Raw genomic sequence first — 22,395 nt, forward strand, 5'->3', positions numbered from 1 at the left:
CGACATAGAACAATCCTAAATGGTGAGAGCATTACAATTCCGACTTTACTGTTTTTGGACCCCCCTAATGTACATATGTACCCAGCAAACACAGTTTCAAACGTTTGAGAAAAATGTATTTCTCAATTTGATATCAAATGTTTTTCTCAAATGATTCTCAAATTGAAAACGAGGTTTAAATTTTACATTTGAAATTCATTTGAGGTTGATTTGAAGAAAGATGTCAAGTATCAAACGATATAAAAATGCGCAGATAAATCAAAAATTGTAAGAATATAATTAAGATCAATTGCAAAAAAAACAGTGAATAGAAAAAAATTTTCAAAGAGAAGGCCAACAAATAGTGGATTTGATGTTTGCGCGGATTGAAGAAGCTGCAGCCCTACAAGACGAATTTATTATAACTTAACTTATCTTAATTGTTTCTTTTGTTATGTACATACACATGCACATCGCGAAGAAAAAATATATAATAAAATATACATTTCCTATAATAAATTTTATTTCCACATTTGAAGTGCAATTGATAAATAACCTTTGGAATTGACTTGAGAGTTAACCATATTCTCAAATGGAGATCAAACTCCCCTTTTTATTGAGAAAGCTGTAATTTTCAAATCAATATTAAATTATTTTCAAACGTTTGACAATTGAGAAAGGCTTTGATTTCAATTCATTCTCAAATGTATATCAAACCTAATTGTTTGCTGGGTATGTATGCATAACCAAAACAAAATGCATAACCAAAACAAACGCGAAAAATATCTCCCATACAACGGCGTTGAAAATTTTTCGCGATAAGTTTAGGGAACGTACCCATTAGAGTGGTTCAAAAAAATTTTTTTTTGGAAATTTATAAACGCTACCTCAAATTATTGTTATTTGTGATAAAAAAAGAGAAACGTGTTTTTTTACTTTGAAAAAAAAATCTTTTCTTATAGGCCGCGCTAGTCGGTTTTTTATAAAAACGCTGACGTTCTAAATTTTTTAATTTTCTTGACATGTTAAAATGCAGCTAAAAATGTGGTTTTTACATATAATTACTGTAGTTTTATTGGAGAACATTCCCTGTCTTGGTCAGTTAGAATGGGCCTAGTGCCCGAAAATATGCTCTCGAAGAGACTAGTATCTTAAAACGTTGATACTGAACGATTTACTCATTGTCATGGGTTGGAACTTGTTACCAGGGGTTTCTGAGGTTGCTAACTGACGTTTTTCAAAATTCAAAACGGCGATCCATTTTTTAGAAAAATGGTTGGACTTGTTCGAAAACCAGCACTCGAGAGTTTTTGGGGTCGCCGATTACGAATCTGAAGTCATTTTTTTAAATTCAAAATGGCTGATCCAATATGGCGATTAAATTAAAAAAAAAAATTACTAAAATTAAAACGTTGATACTGAACGTTTTAAGCATTGTCAAGGGTTGAAACTCGTTTCCAGTGGGTTTCTGTGCTTGCTGATTATGAATCTGATGTCAAATTTTCAAAATTCAAAATGGCGGTTAAGAGCTTCAAACAAATCCAATTATTTTTTTTTAAGTTGGTCGCCATTTTGGATCCACCTTGAAAAAGTGGGTCACATAGTATGGGTACGTTCCCTTATCGCGATAAGCTGTTGTGAGTGATCGCGAATGGATTACTTGCATCGTTTTTCCCATTTATGAGAGGCCGACATCGACAATGCTCGGACTTCTCATATTCGAGTTAGAGCGGAATGCAAAAATAGATTTGGAATATTATCGATGATAATCTCATAAATGAATGAAAACGAATACATAATCATAAATGAGAACTTACGAACCCTGGGTATAAAGGTATTAATTATCGAATTTAATAATTAACATTTACATATTTCATATACATATATATATACATACTAGCAGACCCGGCGAACTTCGTCCCGCCCAAAATTTTTATGTATTTTATTGAAACTTTTTGGTCCAACATTTTCACCAACAATTCACGTTTACGATTTTCATTGGCACATTTGTCTGCTAAGATTAAGGTTTGGTGGTCATTTGCCGCTTTAAATAACCTAAGGAAAGTGTTATATCCGTTCTTGAAATTCTCCAGTTGTGCGGCATTACATAGCACGGTTATTCGCAAAGCGAAATAAATTTTTTCCTCTTCACTCCCTGGCGGCAACAATGACCCGGTTCTATAGTGAATGTCCTAGAAGCTTTACAGTATAGTAGGTGGCAATTTCAAAATGGGTGCGAATCATTGTTCTACAGAAATGCAATATACATATACTTATTTCAGACGAAATACCTTAAAAGTTTGAACGCATAATAATATTGGAAAATCACATCCATTGGGCCAATTGCAACGCAGGAGCGTTCGATATACTCAATGGTGCAACAGGTCGATTTAATCTGACCTTCACGGCCCCTTTTCTCACTTGGCTATTTTTAGTAATAGCTCGACTTCAGCACCTCTTGGCAGCACGCTTTTGCAATAGTATTGCATACATATTTAAAACATTAGCCAAATCGGATCATAAATAAGATTTTTAGTAATAACTCAACTACAGCGCCAACTGTCGGATTAAATTGTGAAACTAAACCATCCAGAGACCCACTCAAATACACAAAAAGTTTCGTTAAAATCCGAACAACCATTTAGGAGGAGATCACTCACAAACACACCTACAGAAGAATAAAAAAATTCATTCAAAGATAGCTAAAGGTCGGTACGTTTGTAGGCCTCACACCCCTTTTCAAATAGCCCAAATTTTCTCCATGAGTATGGGCTTGATTTCAACTATATGGAGATATGTATACGAAGTTCCAGTACTGTACCATGAATACTTTCAGAGATATGCAGTATAAAAATTCGATTTATATGGGAGGTGCCACGCCCCCTTTCCAAGAGATGCCCTCTTTCTTCATGAGTATGCGATTGATTTCGTATATATCCATATGTATGCGATTTATTTCGTACATCTCCATACAAAACTCTAGAACCCTACCAAAAAATTTCCAGAGATAAGCAGTATGAAAAATTCGGTTTGTATGGGAGATGTCACACCCCTTTTTACAATAGCTAAAATTTTTCTCCAAGGGTATGCGATTGATTTCGTATATCTCCATACCAATTTCCAAAACTCTACCATGCACACTTTCAGAGATATGTAGCATGAGAAATTCGGTTTGTATGGGAAGTGCCACGCCCCCTTTACATATAGATTTTTTTCAGCCTAAAACCATCCTTGGGACACGTGCGGCAGGTGGCAGTTTCAAAAAAATCGGTTCAGCCGCTCTCGAGCCTTGCGAAAACTATCAAACGGTTCTAAATATATATTAGTTGAGATATATTATATATTATAATTATATTTTGACAGTATCCGTTGTTTCTGATTGGCGCAAAAAAATCTTGCCTAGTGACGAATTCGCCCCTTGATATGGTCGTTACTTAAAGCTATTTCTATTCGAAATTGCATGAAAATTGGAAAACAGGAATCTATAAGCTTATCCAGGCAAAAAGCTACATACGTACCGAATTTTAAGTAAATCGGACCATAAATACGATTTCTTCGAACAGATCGGTCCCTGGTCCACTTCTCGGACAAAATGGATCATATATGCTAATATATGCTAAAAAGCTACCTACGTACCGAATTTTAAGCAAATCGGACCGTAAATGCGATTTTTTGGAATAGATCGGTCCCTGGTCCACTTCTCGGAAAAAATTTATCACATATGCTAATATATGCTAAAAAGCTACCCGCGCACCGAATTTTAAGCAAATCGGACCGTAAATTCGATTTTTTCGAATAGATCGGTCCCTGGACCACTTCCCGGAAAAAATGGGTCATATATGCTAATATATGCTAAAAAGCTACTTACGTACTAAATTTTATGCAAATCGGACTATAATAAGATTTTTTCGAATAGACCGGTCCCTGGTCCACCTACCCGAAAAAAAGTAAAAGTTTTTTAGCCTAAAACATGGTGGTTACCGAAAACTATTTGTATACAAAATTTCATGAAAATCGGACCAGCCGTTCGCGAGATTACCTGTTACAAAAAAAGGGACTTCTCTTTATATAATTAGTATAGATTTCAAGAAAGCTGATATGCCTGCACCCCAAGGGAGTATTATCGAGGCAGACAATACAAGCTCAAGCAGTTCCACGGAAGAGCAACCTCCGCTCAGAATTTTTCCCAATGGAGCAATTGTCAAAAATCTGCTTTTTTAATCAAAAAGTTGTTTATTGAAACTACTTTATTTTTTGGATCATGCAAATAACCTTTAACTTGTTATTGGTTGTTAGATATATGTTCCTATTTGCTGTTTTTTGTGAAAAAACTAATAAAATATTTGAATAATTGCCTTTACTTTCTTAGACTAAAAAGTTTTTTTAGCTGTTTTTAGCTCGTTTTTTTGTCCTTTAGCTGGATTGCTGAAAAAATTCTCGCTACACTGCTGGCATCACTGCCAAGAAGTGCTCTACCACACATACAATCTCACTATTCTGCTGACTTCGTTTTCCCCTTCCGATAACTTTTTGCTGATTTGTGCATCCCTACCGTAAATAGGGATAAATCGATACAAGTAAATCCAAGTACATACTCGATACTTTTCTCAATTTACCAAGTATTTTTGTACTCGATACATTTTACTTCGATCCAAGTAGGTATCGAAAAAAAGGACTTGTATCGGAAGCGCAAAACTTATTATGCTTCAGCATCTTCTTTGAAAAGCAACCCATTAGAGGAATTGGAAGATATGCGCAATATATTTCCACAGCTATATAAGCAAGCCCGTCTATACATAACGGTTGTTGGGTCACCTGTCCCTTGCGAGAGGCTTTTCTCAAAAACAGATACAACTATATCAAAACCGCGAAACCGCCTTTCAGGAAAACACTTGGAAAAGTTGATAATTTCGGGAGATATAACAAAAAAGGAAAATAACTCCTTATTTTATATGAAAAAACTTTATCTATTAATCTTGTAAAAATATATTCTATTGTTTTTGAAATCAAATACTATACAAAATAATTCTTGTCTTAAATTTTTGTATGAAAAAATATTAAAGGATAAATAATCTTGTAAACAAACATATTTTTTGTGAAAAAATACAATTACTTTGAAAAATATGCAAAATCGTACTCTATGTACAAGTACTCGATAACTTTCCGATACTGAGTAGGTATCGATATCTTGTTTGATACAAGTACAAGTACTGATTTGAGTAATACCTTGATGGTATCGATTTATCCCTAACCGTAAACAATAAAAAATGAGATAAACAATTTTGTTTACTTACTTGTATTTGAGAAGCATGTAAATCCATTGTTATAATATGGTCAGCTCCAGCTACAGACAACATATTAGCGACTAATTTAGCAGATATGGGGGCACGACTCTGTTGGTAGGTAGAAAAAAATATATACTTATACATACATACATATATATAATTTAAATTCATAAATGTAAATAATTTTTTTTTTTTTTTTCAAAACCAATAACTATTACACACCCATCACAAACAAAAACGAAATACATGTACACTCTGGGATTAATTCATCTTTCATATTGCATTGTCCACGGGTTCTGAGCTAAGTTCGAAGTCTCTAGGTCATCAGGGAGTTGGTTGAGAATTGAGTGCAAGATTTGATTACACACAGGTGAAACATAATAAACGCTTATAATAAAAATCAGTGAAAAATTCACTAGCCCATTAAAATTAGACATTCTAAAAAAAAAGAAATTGTAGTAGCGATTTTTGATGCAGAGAACCCCAGAGGAAAACGTTTCACGTGGACCGAATCGATTTTAATTTTTTGACCGCCATATTGGATTCGCCATTGTGAACTTTTAAAATCACTAGTGAACCCGCATGGCGTTAAAACGCCTAAAATTTAATTTCAAAAACTTAAAAATTATTCCAAATGTTAGTCAGAGTTATAAGAGATCCGAGTGCCACATTTCATCAAAACCGTGCAGCCGTTTCTGAATGAAGAGCAGTCTCGCATAGTGCATGTTTTTATTTTCATCGAATTTCAAATCACCCTATACCGATGAAAAAAGTTCTTAATTAAAAAAATAAAACTTTATCATAGATCTACAGGCTAAGGTCTCTAATTTAACCTCTAATTTTTGAAATTCCCTTTCAAAAGTATTCTGAAAATAAAATCTTCTTAAATCTTATTCGTCTTACATTGTGATATACATGTAATCAATAAACTGATGAACTAATTCGAATTTGATTGTTCGAACAAATGGCAGCCCTCCTAAGTAACGGTCAGGAATAAATTCCTTTCAAACCCATTTCGATTTATACCCATCTTTTAATAATTCATCCAACTTACTGAATAATTTGAATTTAGCTTTTTAAACACGTGGCAACTCTCTTCAAACATTTGAGATGTTCAAAATAAAGATTTCTTACCATTCCTTCGTTTGGCTAGGGTATTTTTATATTTCGTATACTTTTTGAATTAGTTAATTGAGTTAGGCCTTTCAAACAGGTGGCAGCCCTCTTCAAAAGTATTTTCAAGATTAATCGTTGTTAACTCTCCTTTGCCGGACACTGCGATACCTATTTTAATTAACTGATAAATTAAGTGGAATTTTAATTTTCAAACATGTGGCAACCCCGCTAAATACTGTTCAAAATTAAAAATTTGTCAACCCTTTTCGATTGATACCCATATTTTAATAATTCATTTAACTTATAAAATAATTTGAATTTAACTTTTTAAACAGGTGGCAGTCCTCTTTTAACACCTCAAAAATATTATTGGCGTTGAAACTAAAGATTTATTAACACTTTCGTTTGACATTCATATTTTGATATTTCTATAACTTTTGTATAAGTAAACTAAATTCGATATTTCAAGCAGGTGGCAACCCTTTTCAAAATATTTTCAAACTACTAATTTCTAAAATCCCTTTCGTTTGGCACCCATATGGTGATACATATTTCTCTTACCTAATATGATTTTTTAAATAGGTGGCAACCCTTATATAGTTCAGCTAAGAAACAAAGCTTGTCAAAAACATTTCGATTGATAACCAGTTAACTGATTTATTTATTTTTTAATAATTTGAATATAATTTTTTAAAACCTGGCAACTCTATTCGAATAAGTTAAGCCTTACTGCGCATCTACAGCACATTTTCGAAAATCGAACGAACGGTGCGGATTTTATGGCATTGATTATTAAATAATTTTAATTTAATTTTTCAGCAGGTGGTAACTCCTTTCGAAAAACTAAAACCAGTTTGTACATCTACAGACCAAGCGGTTTAATTTGACTTCTAATTTTTGAAAATTGGGCGAACGGTACAGATCTTTTATGCTGAACAAAAAATCCCTTCCCGTATTATATATACATATATATATATTATATATTATATGTTGCGAATGTGGAATATTAGACATCCGCGGATGCGAATGCGGATGCGAATATCTAACAGCTAACATCCGCGGATGCGGATGCGAATGCGGATGTCAAGTATTTTTAATAAACAATTAGAATCTAGCATAATGGCGAGATCGTTGTTTAAACAGCGCTTACAAGCCAAACCAGATATGTCGAGTTTTTCTAAAGCTTTTTAAAAAGAATTCTTCATTCTCATTCCTTTGGATGCTTCAGAATTTAGGGGATCTGTAACTTCATCAGCGTTTTTCGATTTTAGTTTTTGTGATTCGTTTTTAATACATACTTTCTTCTGTGACTGGTTTGAAAAATGTGTGCTTATAGCGAGCTTAATAGGTGGATATGGAAAATTAATTTTTGTTTTCCAGGAATGAAAATTTTGAACAAAATTCTGGTCATCGGGTCAGAATATTGTTGTTTTAAAAAAAAAGCACCCCGTTTTTTAATAAGCATTTGAATCTCAGATAGTTACGTAATTCTTATCTAATTAAAGGTCAGACCTATAGCTTTTTAATTATTTGAGCATCGATTCTCTTTAAATCCAGACGTTGACCTTTTCTGCTGGAAATCCCTATTGAAGGAGCTTACTATTTGACTTTAAATAGCAAAAAAAGCACAGTTTTACCACAGAAGTTTTTAGCCAAGGATCCAATGTATATCCCTACGAAAAAAGTATTGCCCGACAAGAAACAAAATCTATGTGTTTAAAATGTTTGTTAAAAATAAATTCCCCAAAAAGCTTCATTTGAAATTATTGAAACGAACATGTGTAACATGAAAAGCAAATCACGAAAATTTGGTTAAGAATTACAGTACATAATTTCTTCTTTTGTGTCTAGTATTTTTTTTTTAAGATTGGTCCAAAAAAATCATAATAAAGAAAGAAACCAATGCAGGTAAATAAAGCAAAAAAAAAAACATTATTAAAAGGACTAGATATGTTCTCTTTGACGTACGCCAAAGGCCAAGAAGAAGTGGGAACTCGTATGACTGCCCATTGATAGCTCGGTTATATAGCTTAAGAAATAATATGGTAAAAGGCATTTTTATCAAAGTTGATATATATGACATTTGACCAGTTTTGTTACACAAATACTCCCACGACCACAGGCAAAAATGTTGGCTACAATTTGCCATTTTGTTTGCCATACATATATACGTTGCACAACATTCGCATTCGCAAAAGCTCCGCATTGATTATTGCATGCGAAAGCGAATGCGAATGTTAAAATTAATCGAAGCTCCGCGGTTGCGAATGCGAATGCGAATATTCGCAACAACCCTGATATATATATATATAGATTTTATCTGTATTTTTACCAAAAACAAAAAAAAAATACCACAATAAATATATGAATTATGTAAGAATACAAAGACAAATTATTTATTAGAAGCAGTGTCTCTTACAAACTGAAAACAAGTAATAAAAACCCTCAAAAAAGCAGAATCGCTACAGCGAAAAAATGGTTTGAAAAACCGCATAAATTCAAATCCGCGTAAAAAACCGCATAAAAATAGACCTAAGTGTAATGCTATTTTGGTTTTTAAAGAAATTCAATCGTTAATGCTGAAGCTGTAGCATGCATTTAAGTGCTAGGTGTTAATAATAAATTTTGGTTAATTTATTTTGTTTCGACGTTAACGATTGAGTTTTGTTTCGTTAATTTAGCTCTGAAACGTAACGAAATTATCTTGATAAGTTATTTTTGCCATCAACAAAACGAAATCGATTCAAATGGTTTGTTGAGCATCTCTGATTGTTATTATTATACGTAAAGATTGAGGTGTTGACTTAAAACACCGAGGCAGCGGGTTCAAAACGGCCACACGCAATCCTAACTATAGTACAAATTTCTGATCTTTATAGCCCAATTTATATCAGGAAGAATTGCTAATCACATTATCCTTGTAAGGTGAGTTTATGACATTCGATACGACACTAGGCTTCTGGTACTCGATTCCTCAAAATATCATTTTCAAACAATCAAGTAGAAAATATCGGTATCGAATGCCGAAAGTATCGATATGGTATCGTATCGTATTTAAATTCGTGTCCCTACTTCTGAGATTAGAATCGACAGAAAACGGGAGAAATTCCCGTTAAGAGGAAAATGTTTTCCCAATGCAGCATTAACTTTCTAAAGCCGAAGGGGTACGCAAAAAATTGAAAACCAACAAATCATTCAACATTTTCTAAAAATATAGCACTAAATTAAAAAACAACCTGATTAGTCATAAGAGTTTCACTCATCTGTTTTAAACAACAGCTTCGAAAATATTCGAAAATTGGCTGCATTAATGTAAAACAATTGAAATACATCGCTTGTGCTACTAAAATCTTATATCAATTCATTATTTTATCTTGTGGAAGAAGTGGTAAACATAATAATCTCATATAGTATTCAGTTGAGGAATGCATTCATCTTGGATCTCGGAACATTGACCATTTTTTCAAAAAGTTTCAAGCGAAAATACCTAATTTTCGCCGGACTTCTAGCTTTGACAATAAAATTTAAGATTTTTTAAAAAGTGGAATTAATCAATTTGTGCAGTGAGCGGCTCATTAAATATACAATTATCATGGAACTTATGTCTGACATAACTTCCACGAATCAGATCTGTGGAAGTAATGTCAGACTTTACTTCCATTGACCAAAAATCGATCGATGGTAGTAACTTCACGACATAACTTCCGTGGAACTTATGTATGTAACGTTTCGGTGGAAGTTATGTCGTAACCCCATCTTTTGCAAGCAAAAGTCTTTCGGAGACCGAACGCAGATATTCGCAAACGGAGAAGGAAAGTCTCGCGTTAGTTTGCAAGCAAAAGTATATTGGAGACTCAACGCAGATATTCGCAAACAGTGAAAAAAGTCTCTCGTTAGTTTGGGGTGTTGAACGTTTTTACTATTACTTAACAGGTATTGAGTTCGAACTGGTTATGGACCGTAAGCCTTACGAAACGATTTGCCGGCCCACGTCGAGCCGCCTGCTCGTATTGAGCGTTGGGTGCTACGCCTTCAAATCTAAGATCTTCTATCAGGCTGGCAAATATTATATTGCTGAATCGTTGTCTAAGTCGTACAAAATTGAAAATTCTAAGTTGTACAGAATTGAAATTCTTGGAAAAACCATTCCGCAGGCACTTTCGATTCTTGAAATCGTAGAGCAGAATCAAGGCCATAATTGATGGGAACGGTGGGAAATGTGAAAGATAATTCATTAAAGGGGTAGTTAAAAGAGCTTTTTGGCTGATTTGAATAAAAAGCAAACAATGTTCCTTTTTCCTCCTACGCGTTTCGAAAAGCTCCTTTCACTACGCCATAGGAAATTGAAAATTGGCCCTAGAGACATAACAACTAATAATTCATTAAATTTGAATAAGTTTTTTCCGTTTCGACTTGAGTTATGTACTTTGAGAAATATCCTACTACGAGGAACCAAAATAGTTATACCCTTTTCATTAGGAGCACGAGAGATTGCACATGAAGGCCATTCAGGAGTGACAGTAATGGAGCGCCGCGTACGCTCAAAGATATGGTGGCCCGTAGTGAATACACATAGCCGAAAAGAGAAAATTGAACGATTTCGGGCCAAAATTAAACTCATCATAAGGCAGGAATAATTCATTAACACTAGAAAGACCAAAAAATCTACGGACAGGGGTCATTTGACCCAATTGTAGCACCAAAAATTATAGATCGAAATTTAATATAGTCTATTCATTAAAAAAAAGTTTTCATTTTTATATTCTCATTTTAGTAAACAAGCTCAGTTATCAAAATGTGCCCATTAACACTAGATAACCTGGAAAATTGACATGCCTTGAAAGATGGACAATTATGGATGGATTAATTTTAGTAACAAAAAACTTATAATTTGAAATAAAAAAATTTAATTTAGTTTAATTCAACATTTAGAGCTTCTTCTTATTTGGCGCTGTAACCGCCTAAGCGATTTTGGCCGAGTTCAGCAAAGCTAGGGATAAAACGATACCATGGAAGTATCGATACCTGTACTTGGAAGTAGCATCGAACTTACTTATATCGATATTTGTACCTATATAAGAATTGTTTGTATAAGAAACGCCATCACATATCTATAAATTTTTGTCAAAATAACTTATGTGACTATAATTTTTGATTTTAGGCGAATGCTACTTAATCTTTTTAAGAACAACTTTAAGTTTTAAAACATGGTTTACTAGGAAAGTCCCCAGCATTTTGTTAACAGAATTGTCTTCGTTTGTATGTATTTACGTATTTTATTTGTTATACTTATTATTTATTTTGTACAAAGAGAAAGCGATTGAGCAGTTCTGCAAAGTAACAATGGTATATTTCTGAAAGAAGTAATCATGTTGATAATTTTTAGAGTGAAAAGCTGCTAAGTCTATATGTAAAAAATTTGAAGGTGAGGAAAATAACTTTTCAAAAAATTTCTTTCAAGAATTTTGCAGAAGGCTCCGTTGCAAATTAAAAGATGTAGAATTTTTTGTGAGCTTATCGTTTTTTCTGTGCCTCTTTTGGACCTAGTAAATTTGCCTTTAATTGAATATAAACTTGAAGGCGTTGCGTTTTTAATTTACTTTGCTTCCTATATCCAAATATGAGTTTTCACAAAAAGTGAACTTTTCACTTCAAGCTGGCGATATGTTAATGAGATGATTATAGGTCTTTCTTTGTAGGAATTTTTCATTGATAACTAAACTGCCAAAAATTTTTAGATATTCACAATAATAATTAGATTAAAGAAAGTCCGGAAATAAAATTTTCACTGAATCGGGTTTCGATATAAGTACTTTCTTCCGATACATACTCAGTACTCGGTTCAAAAGTATCGATAACAAAATTACTTGGTAACGGACGAAAAGTATCGAGTATGTACTTGTATTTACTAGTATCGTTTTATCCCTAAGCAAAGCACGCCAGTCATTTCTCTTCTGTGCCAACTGACGCAAATTGGAAACGCCAAGTGAAGCCAAGTCCTTCTCCACCTGATCTTTCCATCGCAGTAGGGGCCTCCCTCCTCTGAATACTTTCAGAGCTGGAGCGTCGGTGTCCATTCGAACGGCATGGCCAAGCCAGCGGAGCCGCTGTATTTTAATTCGCTGCATTATGTCCATGTCGTTGTAAAGCTCATACAGCTCATCGTTCCATCGTCTGCTGTACTGGCCGTCGCCAACGCGTAAAGGCCCGTAAATCTTTCTCTCGAACACTCCAAGAGCCGCCTCATCGGATGTTGTCATTGTCCATGCTTCTGCGTCATATACTAGCACGGGCACGATGAGTGACTTATAGAGTGTGGTTTTCGTACGTCGAGAGAGGACTTTACTCCTGAATTGCCTACTCAGTCCAAAGTAGCACTTGTTGGCAAGAGTGATTCTGCGTTGGATTTCCATGCTGACATTATTATCGGTGTTAATGCTGGTTCCCAAGTAAACGAAATTCTCTACTTTCTCGAAATTGTAACTGTCAACAGTTGCACCCACAAGGCGCGAATGTGCTGACTGTTTGTTTGATGACAGGAGATACTTCGTCTTGTCCTCGTTTATCACCAGACCCATTCGCTTTGCTTCCTTATCCAACTTGGAAAAGGCAGAACAGACTTCGCGGTTTTTGTTACCGATGGATGTCAGCAATTGCACGCTCTTGTAGTAAATTGTTCCTGAGTGGTTCAGTTCTGCGGCTCTTATTATCTTCTCCAACATCAGATTAAAGAAGTCACATGAAAGGGAGTCGCCCTGTCTGAAACCCCGTTTAGTAGCGAACGGCTCGGAGAGGTCTTTCCCAATTCTGACGGAGCTGGTGGTATTGCTCAGCGTCATTTTACACAGCCGCATGAGTTTTGAGGGGATGCCAAATTCAGAGATAGCGGCACATAGGCAACTCTTTTTAGCGCTGTCAAAAGCGGCTTTAAAGTCAACAAATAGGTGGTAAGTGTCGATCCTTTTCTCGCAGGTCTTTTCCAAGATTTGGCGTATTGTGAATACCTGGTCTATGGTGGATTTGCCAGGTCTAAAGCCACACTGAAAAGGCCCAATCAGTTCATTGATGGTGGGCTTCAGTCTTTCACACAATACGCTCGATAAGACCTTGTAACCTATGCTTAGAAGGCTGATCTTGCAGTAGTTGGCGCAAATGGCGGGGTCACCTTTCTTGTGGATTGGGCAGAGCACACATAAATTCCAGTCGTCGGGCATGCGTTCATCTGACCATACTCCGCACAAGAGTTGATGCATGCGCCTTATCAACTCCTCGCCGCCTTACTTGAATAGCTCAGCTGGCAGGCTGTCAGCTCCAGCAGCTTCATTTTTTTTATTGCTATACGTACCTCGTCATAGTCATGCGGTAGAACGTCGACTCCGTCATCATCGACTGCGGGCTCGGGTTCTTCTCCATAACTTTCCATGCTGCTACCATTTAGAAGGGCGGAAAAGTGTTCCCTCCATAATTTAAGTACGCTCTGGACATCGGTTACTAGGTCGCCATTGTTGTTCTTGAAGGAGTACGCCCTGGTCTTGAAACCTTCCGTAAGTCGCCTAACTCTCTGATAAAATTTTCGGGCATTCATCCTGCCGGCCAGCATTTCAAGCTCTTCGCACTCACGTATTTCGGCCTCTCTCTTCTTATTGCGGCAAATACGTCTCGCTTCCCTCTTCAGATCCCTATAGCGGTCCCACATAGCGCGCGTTGCGCCCGATCGCAGCGCGGCCCTGTAGGCGGCATCTTTTTTCTCTGCAGCTTCCTGACACTCCTCATCGTACCAGCTGTTCTTTCGGGCTCGCTGAAATCCGACTTCTTCTTCGGCGGCGGTACTTAATGATCGAGAAATGTGGTTCCACTGCTCGCATATGTCGGTTCGTTGTAGAGTGCTCTCTGAGAGCAGGTGTGACAGTCGAGTAGCGAATGCGCTAGCTGTCTGTTGTGATTGCAGCCTTTCGATGTTAAGCTTTCCTTGCATATTTGGGCGCACATTTTTTGCTGCACAGAGGCGGGTGCGTATCTTGGCTGCAACAAGATAGTGGTCCGAGTCGATGTTTGGGCCTCGGAGTGTGCGTACGTCTAAAACACTGGAAGCGTGCCTTCCGTCTATCACAACATGATCGATTTAGTTTCTCGTTTTTCGATCCGGAGACAGCCACGTAGCTTGATGGATCTTTTTATGCTTGAACCTAGTACTGCATACTACCATGTTTCGGGCCCAGGCGAGGTCGATCAGTCTCAATCCGTTGTCGGACGTTTCATCGTGGAGGCTGAATTTTCCGACGGTGGTTCCAAAGATCCCTTCCTTACCCACCCTTGCATTGAAGTCGCCAAGCACGACTTTGATATCATGATGGGGGCAGCGCTCGTAGGTGCGCTCCAAGCGCTCATAGAAGAGATCCTTGGATGCCTCATCCTTCTCTTCCGTCGGGGCATGGGCGCAGATGAGCGAGATGTTGAAGAATCTCGCTTTGATGCGGATTGTGGCTAGACGCTCGTCCACCGGGGTGAACGACAGTACTCGGAGACGGAGTCCCTTTCCCACCACAAATCCAACTCCGAATTTGCGCTCCTTTACATCGCATCTGTAGTAGACGTCGCAAGGCTCCGGACATTGCTTGCCTTGCTGCCCTGTCCAACGCATTTGACCGATCTCGGCCAAATTTGGTATACACATTCCGCTTAGCCTCCTTAAGCACCTTTTTGAATTTTTTGAAATCGGACAAAACCTACTCGCCCTAAAATATAGCTAGCTTTTAGTGTTTTTTTTTTTTTTGAAATTACCGTTACGTAGCTGGAGCCCTTGCTTTTTGTCCCATTTCAAAAAATGTAAAGGAGGCTAAGCGTATACCAAATTTGGTCGAGATCGGTCAAGTTGTTTTTGAGATACGCATATATCATATAAGTGGGCGGTGCCACCCTCATTTTGCAAACCCACTTTGAAAACCCTTTTTTTTTGCTAAAGAGCGATTGTATATATCAATTTTTAATAAATATTGATGAATTTCTTAGCCACACTGCTCAAAAACTCTGAAAGTCCGGTTCATAAACAATATAAATTCTAGGCCGTAATTAAGAAAAGTTTCCTAACTTCGACAATTTTTATGCGATTGCAATAAATGAGCTATCAGTTTATTTGAAAATAGATTTAATTTCGATATAAGTAGATATTTTAAAATTGTGGAGATAGGTGATGTCAAAATTAAAAAAAAAAAATAAGACAAAATTATTTTTTTTTGTTTTCCCGATGAAAAATGCCAACAATCCAAGTTTAACAATAGATTGCTATATACTATTTTAAAGGCCTATATTTTTATATTTTCTGACCCAAATTGACAGGTCGCGTCCTCTAAATGACCTTTAAAAAATCTATACAAATAGGCAATAATATTTCTCCTAAAAACGAATAAAATTAGGGGGTAGGGTCTTGAACTTTCCAAAAAAAAAGCATTTTCGATGGGCACCCTAACATACATATAATACAAACATTAACTCGCATTGATTTAAAAATAAATCTGAAACTTTTTTATACATTTTCTGGAGTTCTCTAGGAAACTAATTGTTAATATTAAGGGAACAGACCTTGATTTTTCAACCAGACAGGTGGTTACTTTGACATCGTTTCAAGCCTCCATTTGGCCAACCAAGTCTTCAAAGTAAATCAAAGCAAATTAAGGTAAACAAGGCGTGTAAAGCAAGCCTGCATTGGGCCAGCGCCTGTAGAATTGCTTATTTTCCATATTTAGGGTTTCTCAGCTTAATTTTAGCGACCATGAATATTTTGCTTTATATGTATATGAAGGATTGCTACTGTTACGAGATATCCTAACCTGAAATTGCAAAAAATGCATTTTTTTCTATTTTTGAGGTAATGTAGCATCAAAATTTTTCTCTCAGTCAAAAAACTATGAGTATTTTCTAAAAGTATGAGTTTTAAAGTTTAAACAGAACCAAATCGCTGTGCGAATTTCGTCGGTCGGAGCGATGCGGCTGGGTGATATTCGCCGCAATATTTCGTACAGTAAAACAGAACAGAAACGAAATTCACATCAATTGAATGACAAACAGAAAATATAAAAATACAAAAGCAAAAAGATGAATAGCCAAATTTTGCCATTCTCATTCTTGCTGACAATTATCTGCTAGAAAAATGAGGAAAGAAAGCTACTTTCTCACTGAGAGCTGATTTTATGACCGGCGGCAGCGGCAAAATTAAAAATAAGTCTATTCTTGCCGAATTTCGTCAGACGAACTTCGTCGTCGCTTTGGTTCTGGGCAATCTCATATACTACAGTATGTTTTAATTTTGACAGCGAACTTTCTTCCGACGAATTTCTCTGGGCGATCTGATTCTGTTTATACTTTTACCCTTTCAAATGTCGTTGAGTTTGCTAGAATATCTTTTCACTGAGACATCGCATCATGAACTGTGCATGTTTGTGATTTTATCCATACCTTAACGCGTATGAAGCAAACATTTTTCTATTCAGTATTTTGTCTTGAAATTACTTACTCGGGGGTTTTGGGGAAGCTGTGGTGTAGTGGTTAGCAGTGCGCGCAACCATTCCACAGGGCCAGGTTTAAGACCGGTTCAACCCAACATCAAAAAATAAAAACCAAACAAGTTTCTTTCTAATAGCGGTCTCCCCTCGGCAGGCAATGGCCAACCTCAGAGTGTAATTCTGCCATGAAAAACAGCTTCTCATAAAACTACAATCGGCGTTCGGAGTGGGTCCCTTCCCTTTGCGTGACAACATCTACGCGCACGCAACAAATCGGAAGAGAAGCTCCGCCAAACACTAACATATGTGTAACGAGCCGGACCTCTTACCCAGAAACCATAGTATACTTTTCCGAAGGTCTAAGTACAAATTCGCTATCAGAATTTTGTTTTCTAAAATCCAAGATGGTGGATTCAAAATGGAGTCACACCGCCACATCCTCGTATCGTTACTCTGGGTTCGGCTGAGGGCAGTATCAGTCGCCATTTTGAATCCGCCATCTTTGATTTTAGAAAACAAAATTCTGATGGCACAGTTGTACTTAGACCTCCGGAAAATATACTCTGGTTTCTGGGTAAGAGGTTCGGCTGGTTTTTATCGGCCTGTGTTATCCTTAAATTTTCGACGATTTGCTAAATCCTTCATGTTCGTTTTATGTTAAATAAATAATATTAAATTCGGTGTGGAAAAGAAATGAAGGAGTCGTATCTTCGTATAATATAAACCGCTTATGTTTACTTATAGTAAAATAAAGCCACAACACCACTGGAAATATGTAATTTTAAATTCTAACAGTGACATCAGTGGATGTCGAAAGGTCGTTTTCCGTTTATTGAACGTTCTTAAACGACCACCGCAGATCTTTATTATTAAATTTGTTTGCTGTTTTTCGAGCATATTTCAATTTCAATTTATTCAGTCTATGACATGGTATATCTTACAGACTAGAGGTACATATACAATTTTCTTAAAACTCCCATAAAAGGGCAATTAAACTAACGATACAGATCGCTTATAGCTGATTTAAAAACAGATCTTGGTGATGAAAAATCAATATTTAATTTACCAGTGTTTAAGTGCTTAAATTTGCTTTTTTTCTTGCTTATTTCTTTCGGCCCTGTTGGTCATTTATGTATACATTTGTCTATATCTAACTCGATTCCTTTAGGCTGTTACAAACAACCGTTATGTGAACGTTATTATAACCTTGTGCACAAGTGTGCTCGAGTATAAAAATATTAAACATTAAATAAACCAAAGAAATATAGCCAAAACCGGTCTATTATTTGTGCCACCATATGTATGTATATTTCTTTCGATTACAAGCATATGTATATTGTATGTATGCATATAGGTATACATTTGTATAACCAAGCGGTATCATGTCGTTGTAATCTGTGTTCTGACCCAAGGGGCAGAATCATGAAGTTATTCTACTTACGTAAAAATATGCGTGTACATTAGGGTTGCGACGTTTTTTTCATTAGAAACAAACTTCTTTGTCTAATGGTATTTTTTAACACACTTTTATTAGCTTCCACTGTATGTACACGAATGAATCTATTTTCACCAGCTTCAAAAAGTTTGCTCACGCTTAAAGGCCGATGATGCCCATGGCAAATAACGCGGACAAACTACATTACGAAACAGAGGTTACACTGCTCTATGAGACTTACTGTGAACAACTCTACCAACCCGATGACGACCCAACCTAGAATGTCATCGACTTAACTTCTGAAGGAAAAGTATAAGCTTAAAGCTGTAGCTAAACAGTCGTCCCCGAGAAAGAGTGGGATGTGAAACTGCAATTTATTATTAGTTTATGTGACGCATCAATGCATTACTTAATTTTCAATAAATTATTATTAATCGAAATCAAAAACGTGTAGGTCAAAATGATGTTCGGTTTGTAAAAGAATACCATCGAAGGCAGAGTGTGATACTTCTAAACTAATTTGTTTTTGAAACTACGTACGTATGTATTACAAAACAAAACAAGTAAGAAAGTCTAAGTTCGGGTGGAGCCGAACATTAAATACCCGGCAGTTTCAAGCATTTCTGAAATTTACCGTTATATCAAAAGCGGCCGTAATTTTAGTCCGATTTCAATAATTTTCAACGTTTTGCTTTTATGTGGCAAGCACAATAAAAATACCGAGTTTGGTACAAATTGGTAGAACGGTTACCGATATACATATATGTGATCATAAGTGGGCGGTGCCACGCCCATTTTCCAAAATTTTACCATAAACGTATTTCTTGGTAAAGAATTGTTGCAAGCGTCAATTTTGAATAAATTAGCTTTAATATTTACTGATTTATCGAAGGTTTCGTATTTCTCTAAATTACCCTGTGGACTGTGGGCGTGGTTATTGTACGATTTTAAAAATTTTGGTATGCTGTACCAAGACCAACAACTGTGCCAAGTTTGGAAGAAATTGGTACAGCGGTTACCAAGATATACACATGTAACCATAAGTGGGCGTGGCTACGTCCATATTCCAAAAATGTATAATATTCTTATTTTTCGTCTGAAAATTATTGTAAATATCAGTTTTGAGTGAATTATCTTCAGTAGTTACTAAAATATCGCAGTTTTCGTATTTATGGAAATTACCGTTATATGGGAAGTGGACGTGGTTACAGTCCGATTTCGCCCATTTTCAATACCAACCTACCTTGGATTAACGGAAATCTACATACCAAATTTCGTTGAGATATCTAAATTTTTGCTCGAGTTATCGTGTACACGGACGGACGGACAGACGGACAGACAGACATGGCTTAATCGATTTCTCTATTCATTCTGAGCATTTATGTATACATTTGTCTATAACTATCTCGATTCGTTTTGGCTGTTACAAACAACCGTTAGGTGAACAAAATTAATATACCCTTGTGCACAAGTGCGCTCGGGTATATTTAAATATAATGCAATTTCAATTACTTATGTTTGACTCTTACATACCTTCTTATGTCTTAAAATTAATTTTTATTGCTCAAAATCACGAAATTCGATATTTGTTTAACCTAACTTTATTTCGATGGCTGAGTGGAAGATCGACCTATCTCGGCAGCCAGTTCGAAAACGCCCTATCTAAAAAAGATTTTCAAGAACGCCCTACTACATAATTTGATTGAAGAACGCTCTATTTCAGAATTTCATTGAAAAACGCCGTATCTCAGATTTGGTTCAAAAACCTCCTATCTCAAACGAAAATACATATATTGAAAATGTGCTGGATAGGGCGTTTTTCAACTGAATTCTGTTAGGGCGTTTTTCAATCAAATTCTAAGATAGAGCGTTCTTCAACCTAGTTCTGAAATAGGACGTGTTGAAAAATTTTTTGAGATAGGGCGTTTTCGAATTGGCTGCCGAGATAGGTCGATCTTCCACTCAGCCATCGATTTAGAGTTTCCAAAAAAATTTCATTCAAAAATTCAATCTATTAAAAAACAAAAACTACTTGAAAATTTCAGGATCCTTTAAGATCAGTTAGAGGTATGTATTGTATAAAAAAAATTTTGCCAAAAATTTATGTTCTTAGTTTTACGATTTATTAATTTCCAAATTCCCCTTTTTGTTAAGAATGCTATACTTCTCGGCAGTTTCTCTTATCGTCTTCTACCTTAGGCAGACACATAAGAATTGGAATCCTGTTCCATTTCGCTGTTACCATTTCCAGGGAATATTTAGGTTGTTTTGGGATTGGTTCTTGGTTGCGAGTTATTGTGAATTTTGTCAAATTCTTGGATGTTCAAATAATGAAAACTATATTTTTTGTCACCAAAGGAAAATTGGATTTATGTAAACGAGGTTTTAACTGGCATGATTACAAAAATATAGTTCAGTATACCTTTGTCAATGGTAAAAATTACGTAACAAATATAATCATGTGAAAGATATGGCGAACAAATTCCATGCGTCGATAATTTTTGAAGTGAAACTTCTTTAGCGGCCGATGGTTGGTTGGGAGTAAATTGGCAAATTCAACGGAAATTGCGCGCGGAAATGGTTGGGACGGAAACAAGAGCTTCTTAAATGTATGCACATGGTATTAATTCAACAAATTAATAAAAGGTTAAAGAATAAGACTCAGATAAAGATCAATACAAGAATGGAAGTAAAGGTGAATAGCGAAATATTTGAAGAAAAAGACAAAGGCAACGATAAAAATAAAAAAAAAACAACGAAGTAAAGATATAGGCAAAAATGAAGATCAAGGTAAATTTAAACACTTTACTTATATAAGGGCAAAGGCGAAGGGGAATATGTTGATGAAGAAAATAATAAACATAAAGGTAAAAATAAAGTTAAATATTAAGAAAAAGGTGAGCATGAGGATACCGATGGAAGTAAAGAAAAATATAAGAGGAAGAAAGATTAATATTAAGGTAACACTATGCGACAGTCAAAATCGGGATGGGATGAAACCAACGGGAAATGTTATATCGGTCAAAAACAAGTTATACGTGTCCCGGCGTTTCGCTGGGTCACGTCTAGGAATCGAGATATATATATAACTATCATATAGGGGAAATTGTCACCTTTGGTGGTCTTTTTTTGACATAACTCGAGAACCACTAGTCCGATTTTGCTCAAACAAATTTAAAAAAAATTAAAAATTACAATTCCTTTAATCTGTTCATATAACGTTTTTCTATATAATCAACAGTTTTGCCGGTAAAAATAAATGTATGAAGAAAAAAAATATTTTTTGCCTAAAATATTAAATTTTTTTAAAAGATATTTATTGATGATTGGAAAAAGGCTCATATAACCCCGATAGACCAATTAGAAAAGCTAACTACAGTTGCGAAAATTTTCGAATACCTCCTGGCTGAGGTAAATTTTAATGTTCCTTCTCGAGTGTCAAGACACTTTCGACCTCTATTTTTAAAGCCATGCAAAACTAATTTTGAACTAAACGAATCATTCCGTGGTTTATGTCAGGATTTTAACTGTCATTCCAGCACGTTTGACGTATCGGACTCGATTTTTACTATAAAGAAAACTATTATTTCCACTCTCAATAATTAAAATACTATCTTTAGCATATCCAATCAGCTGTTGAATTTGATTCTGTAGCTGAATAGTTTTAGATCTCGACACTTAACAAACTCCTGTTTCCACTACTCGGCACCAAAAAACCTAAAAAAAAAAAAGGTTCCGTACGTCATGCGGACTGCGCCCCTCGTGTCGGTTGGGCGGGAATGGAGGGTAAAAAGCCGTTGGGATTAAAAAAAAAGGGAGAAATTGTCATTCTTAGCTAGCAGCTTAATTAGTCCAAACCAACATAGTTTTATTAAAGGAAGGTCCACAGTCTCCAATCTTGCAATTTTCACGGAAGATTGTCTGTCTGCCTTTCAAGCAAGCCATCAAGTCGACACAATCTATACAGATTTTTCAAAGGCATTTGACAGAGTTTCTGCATGGGTTTCTCTAATTTGCTGGAGTGGATTAAATCGTATTTGTCTGACAGAAATTGCATAGCTGTGTTCGAGGATGTCTACTC

At 35.8% G+C, this 22,395-nt stretch overlaps 1 protein-coding gene across 1 annotated transcript in view; it reads right to left on the reverse strand.

Moving 5' to 3' along the window:
- The window catches only part of LOC118749126 (ribose-phosphate pyrophosphokinase 1-like), a 537,936-nt gene that overhangs the window by 34,213 nt on the left and 481,328 nt on the right, over positions 1-22,395 (reverse strand). The window contains exon 4 of the mRNA XM_036483895.1: positions 5,274-5,372. Coding sequence (XP_036339788.1) covers positions 5,274-5,372 — 99 coding nt within the window. The remainder of the gene's footprint in view (positions 1-5,273; positions 5,373-22,395) is intronic.

This window comes from Rhagoletis pomonella, unplaced genomic scaffold (assembly GCF_013731165.1).
Source record: "Rhagoletis pomonella isolate Grant_MI unplaced genomic scaffold, Rhpom_1.0 Rhpom_scaffold_00014, whole genome shotgun sequence".
In the NCBI taxonomy this organism is placed as follows: domain Eukaryota; kingdom Metazoa; phylum Arthropoda; class Insecta; order Diptera; family Tephritidae; genus Rhagoletis; species Rhagoletis pomonella.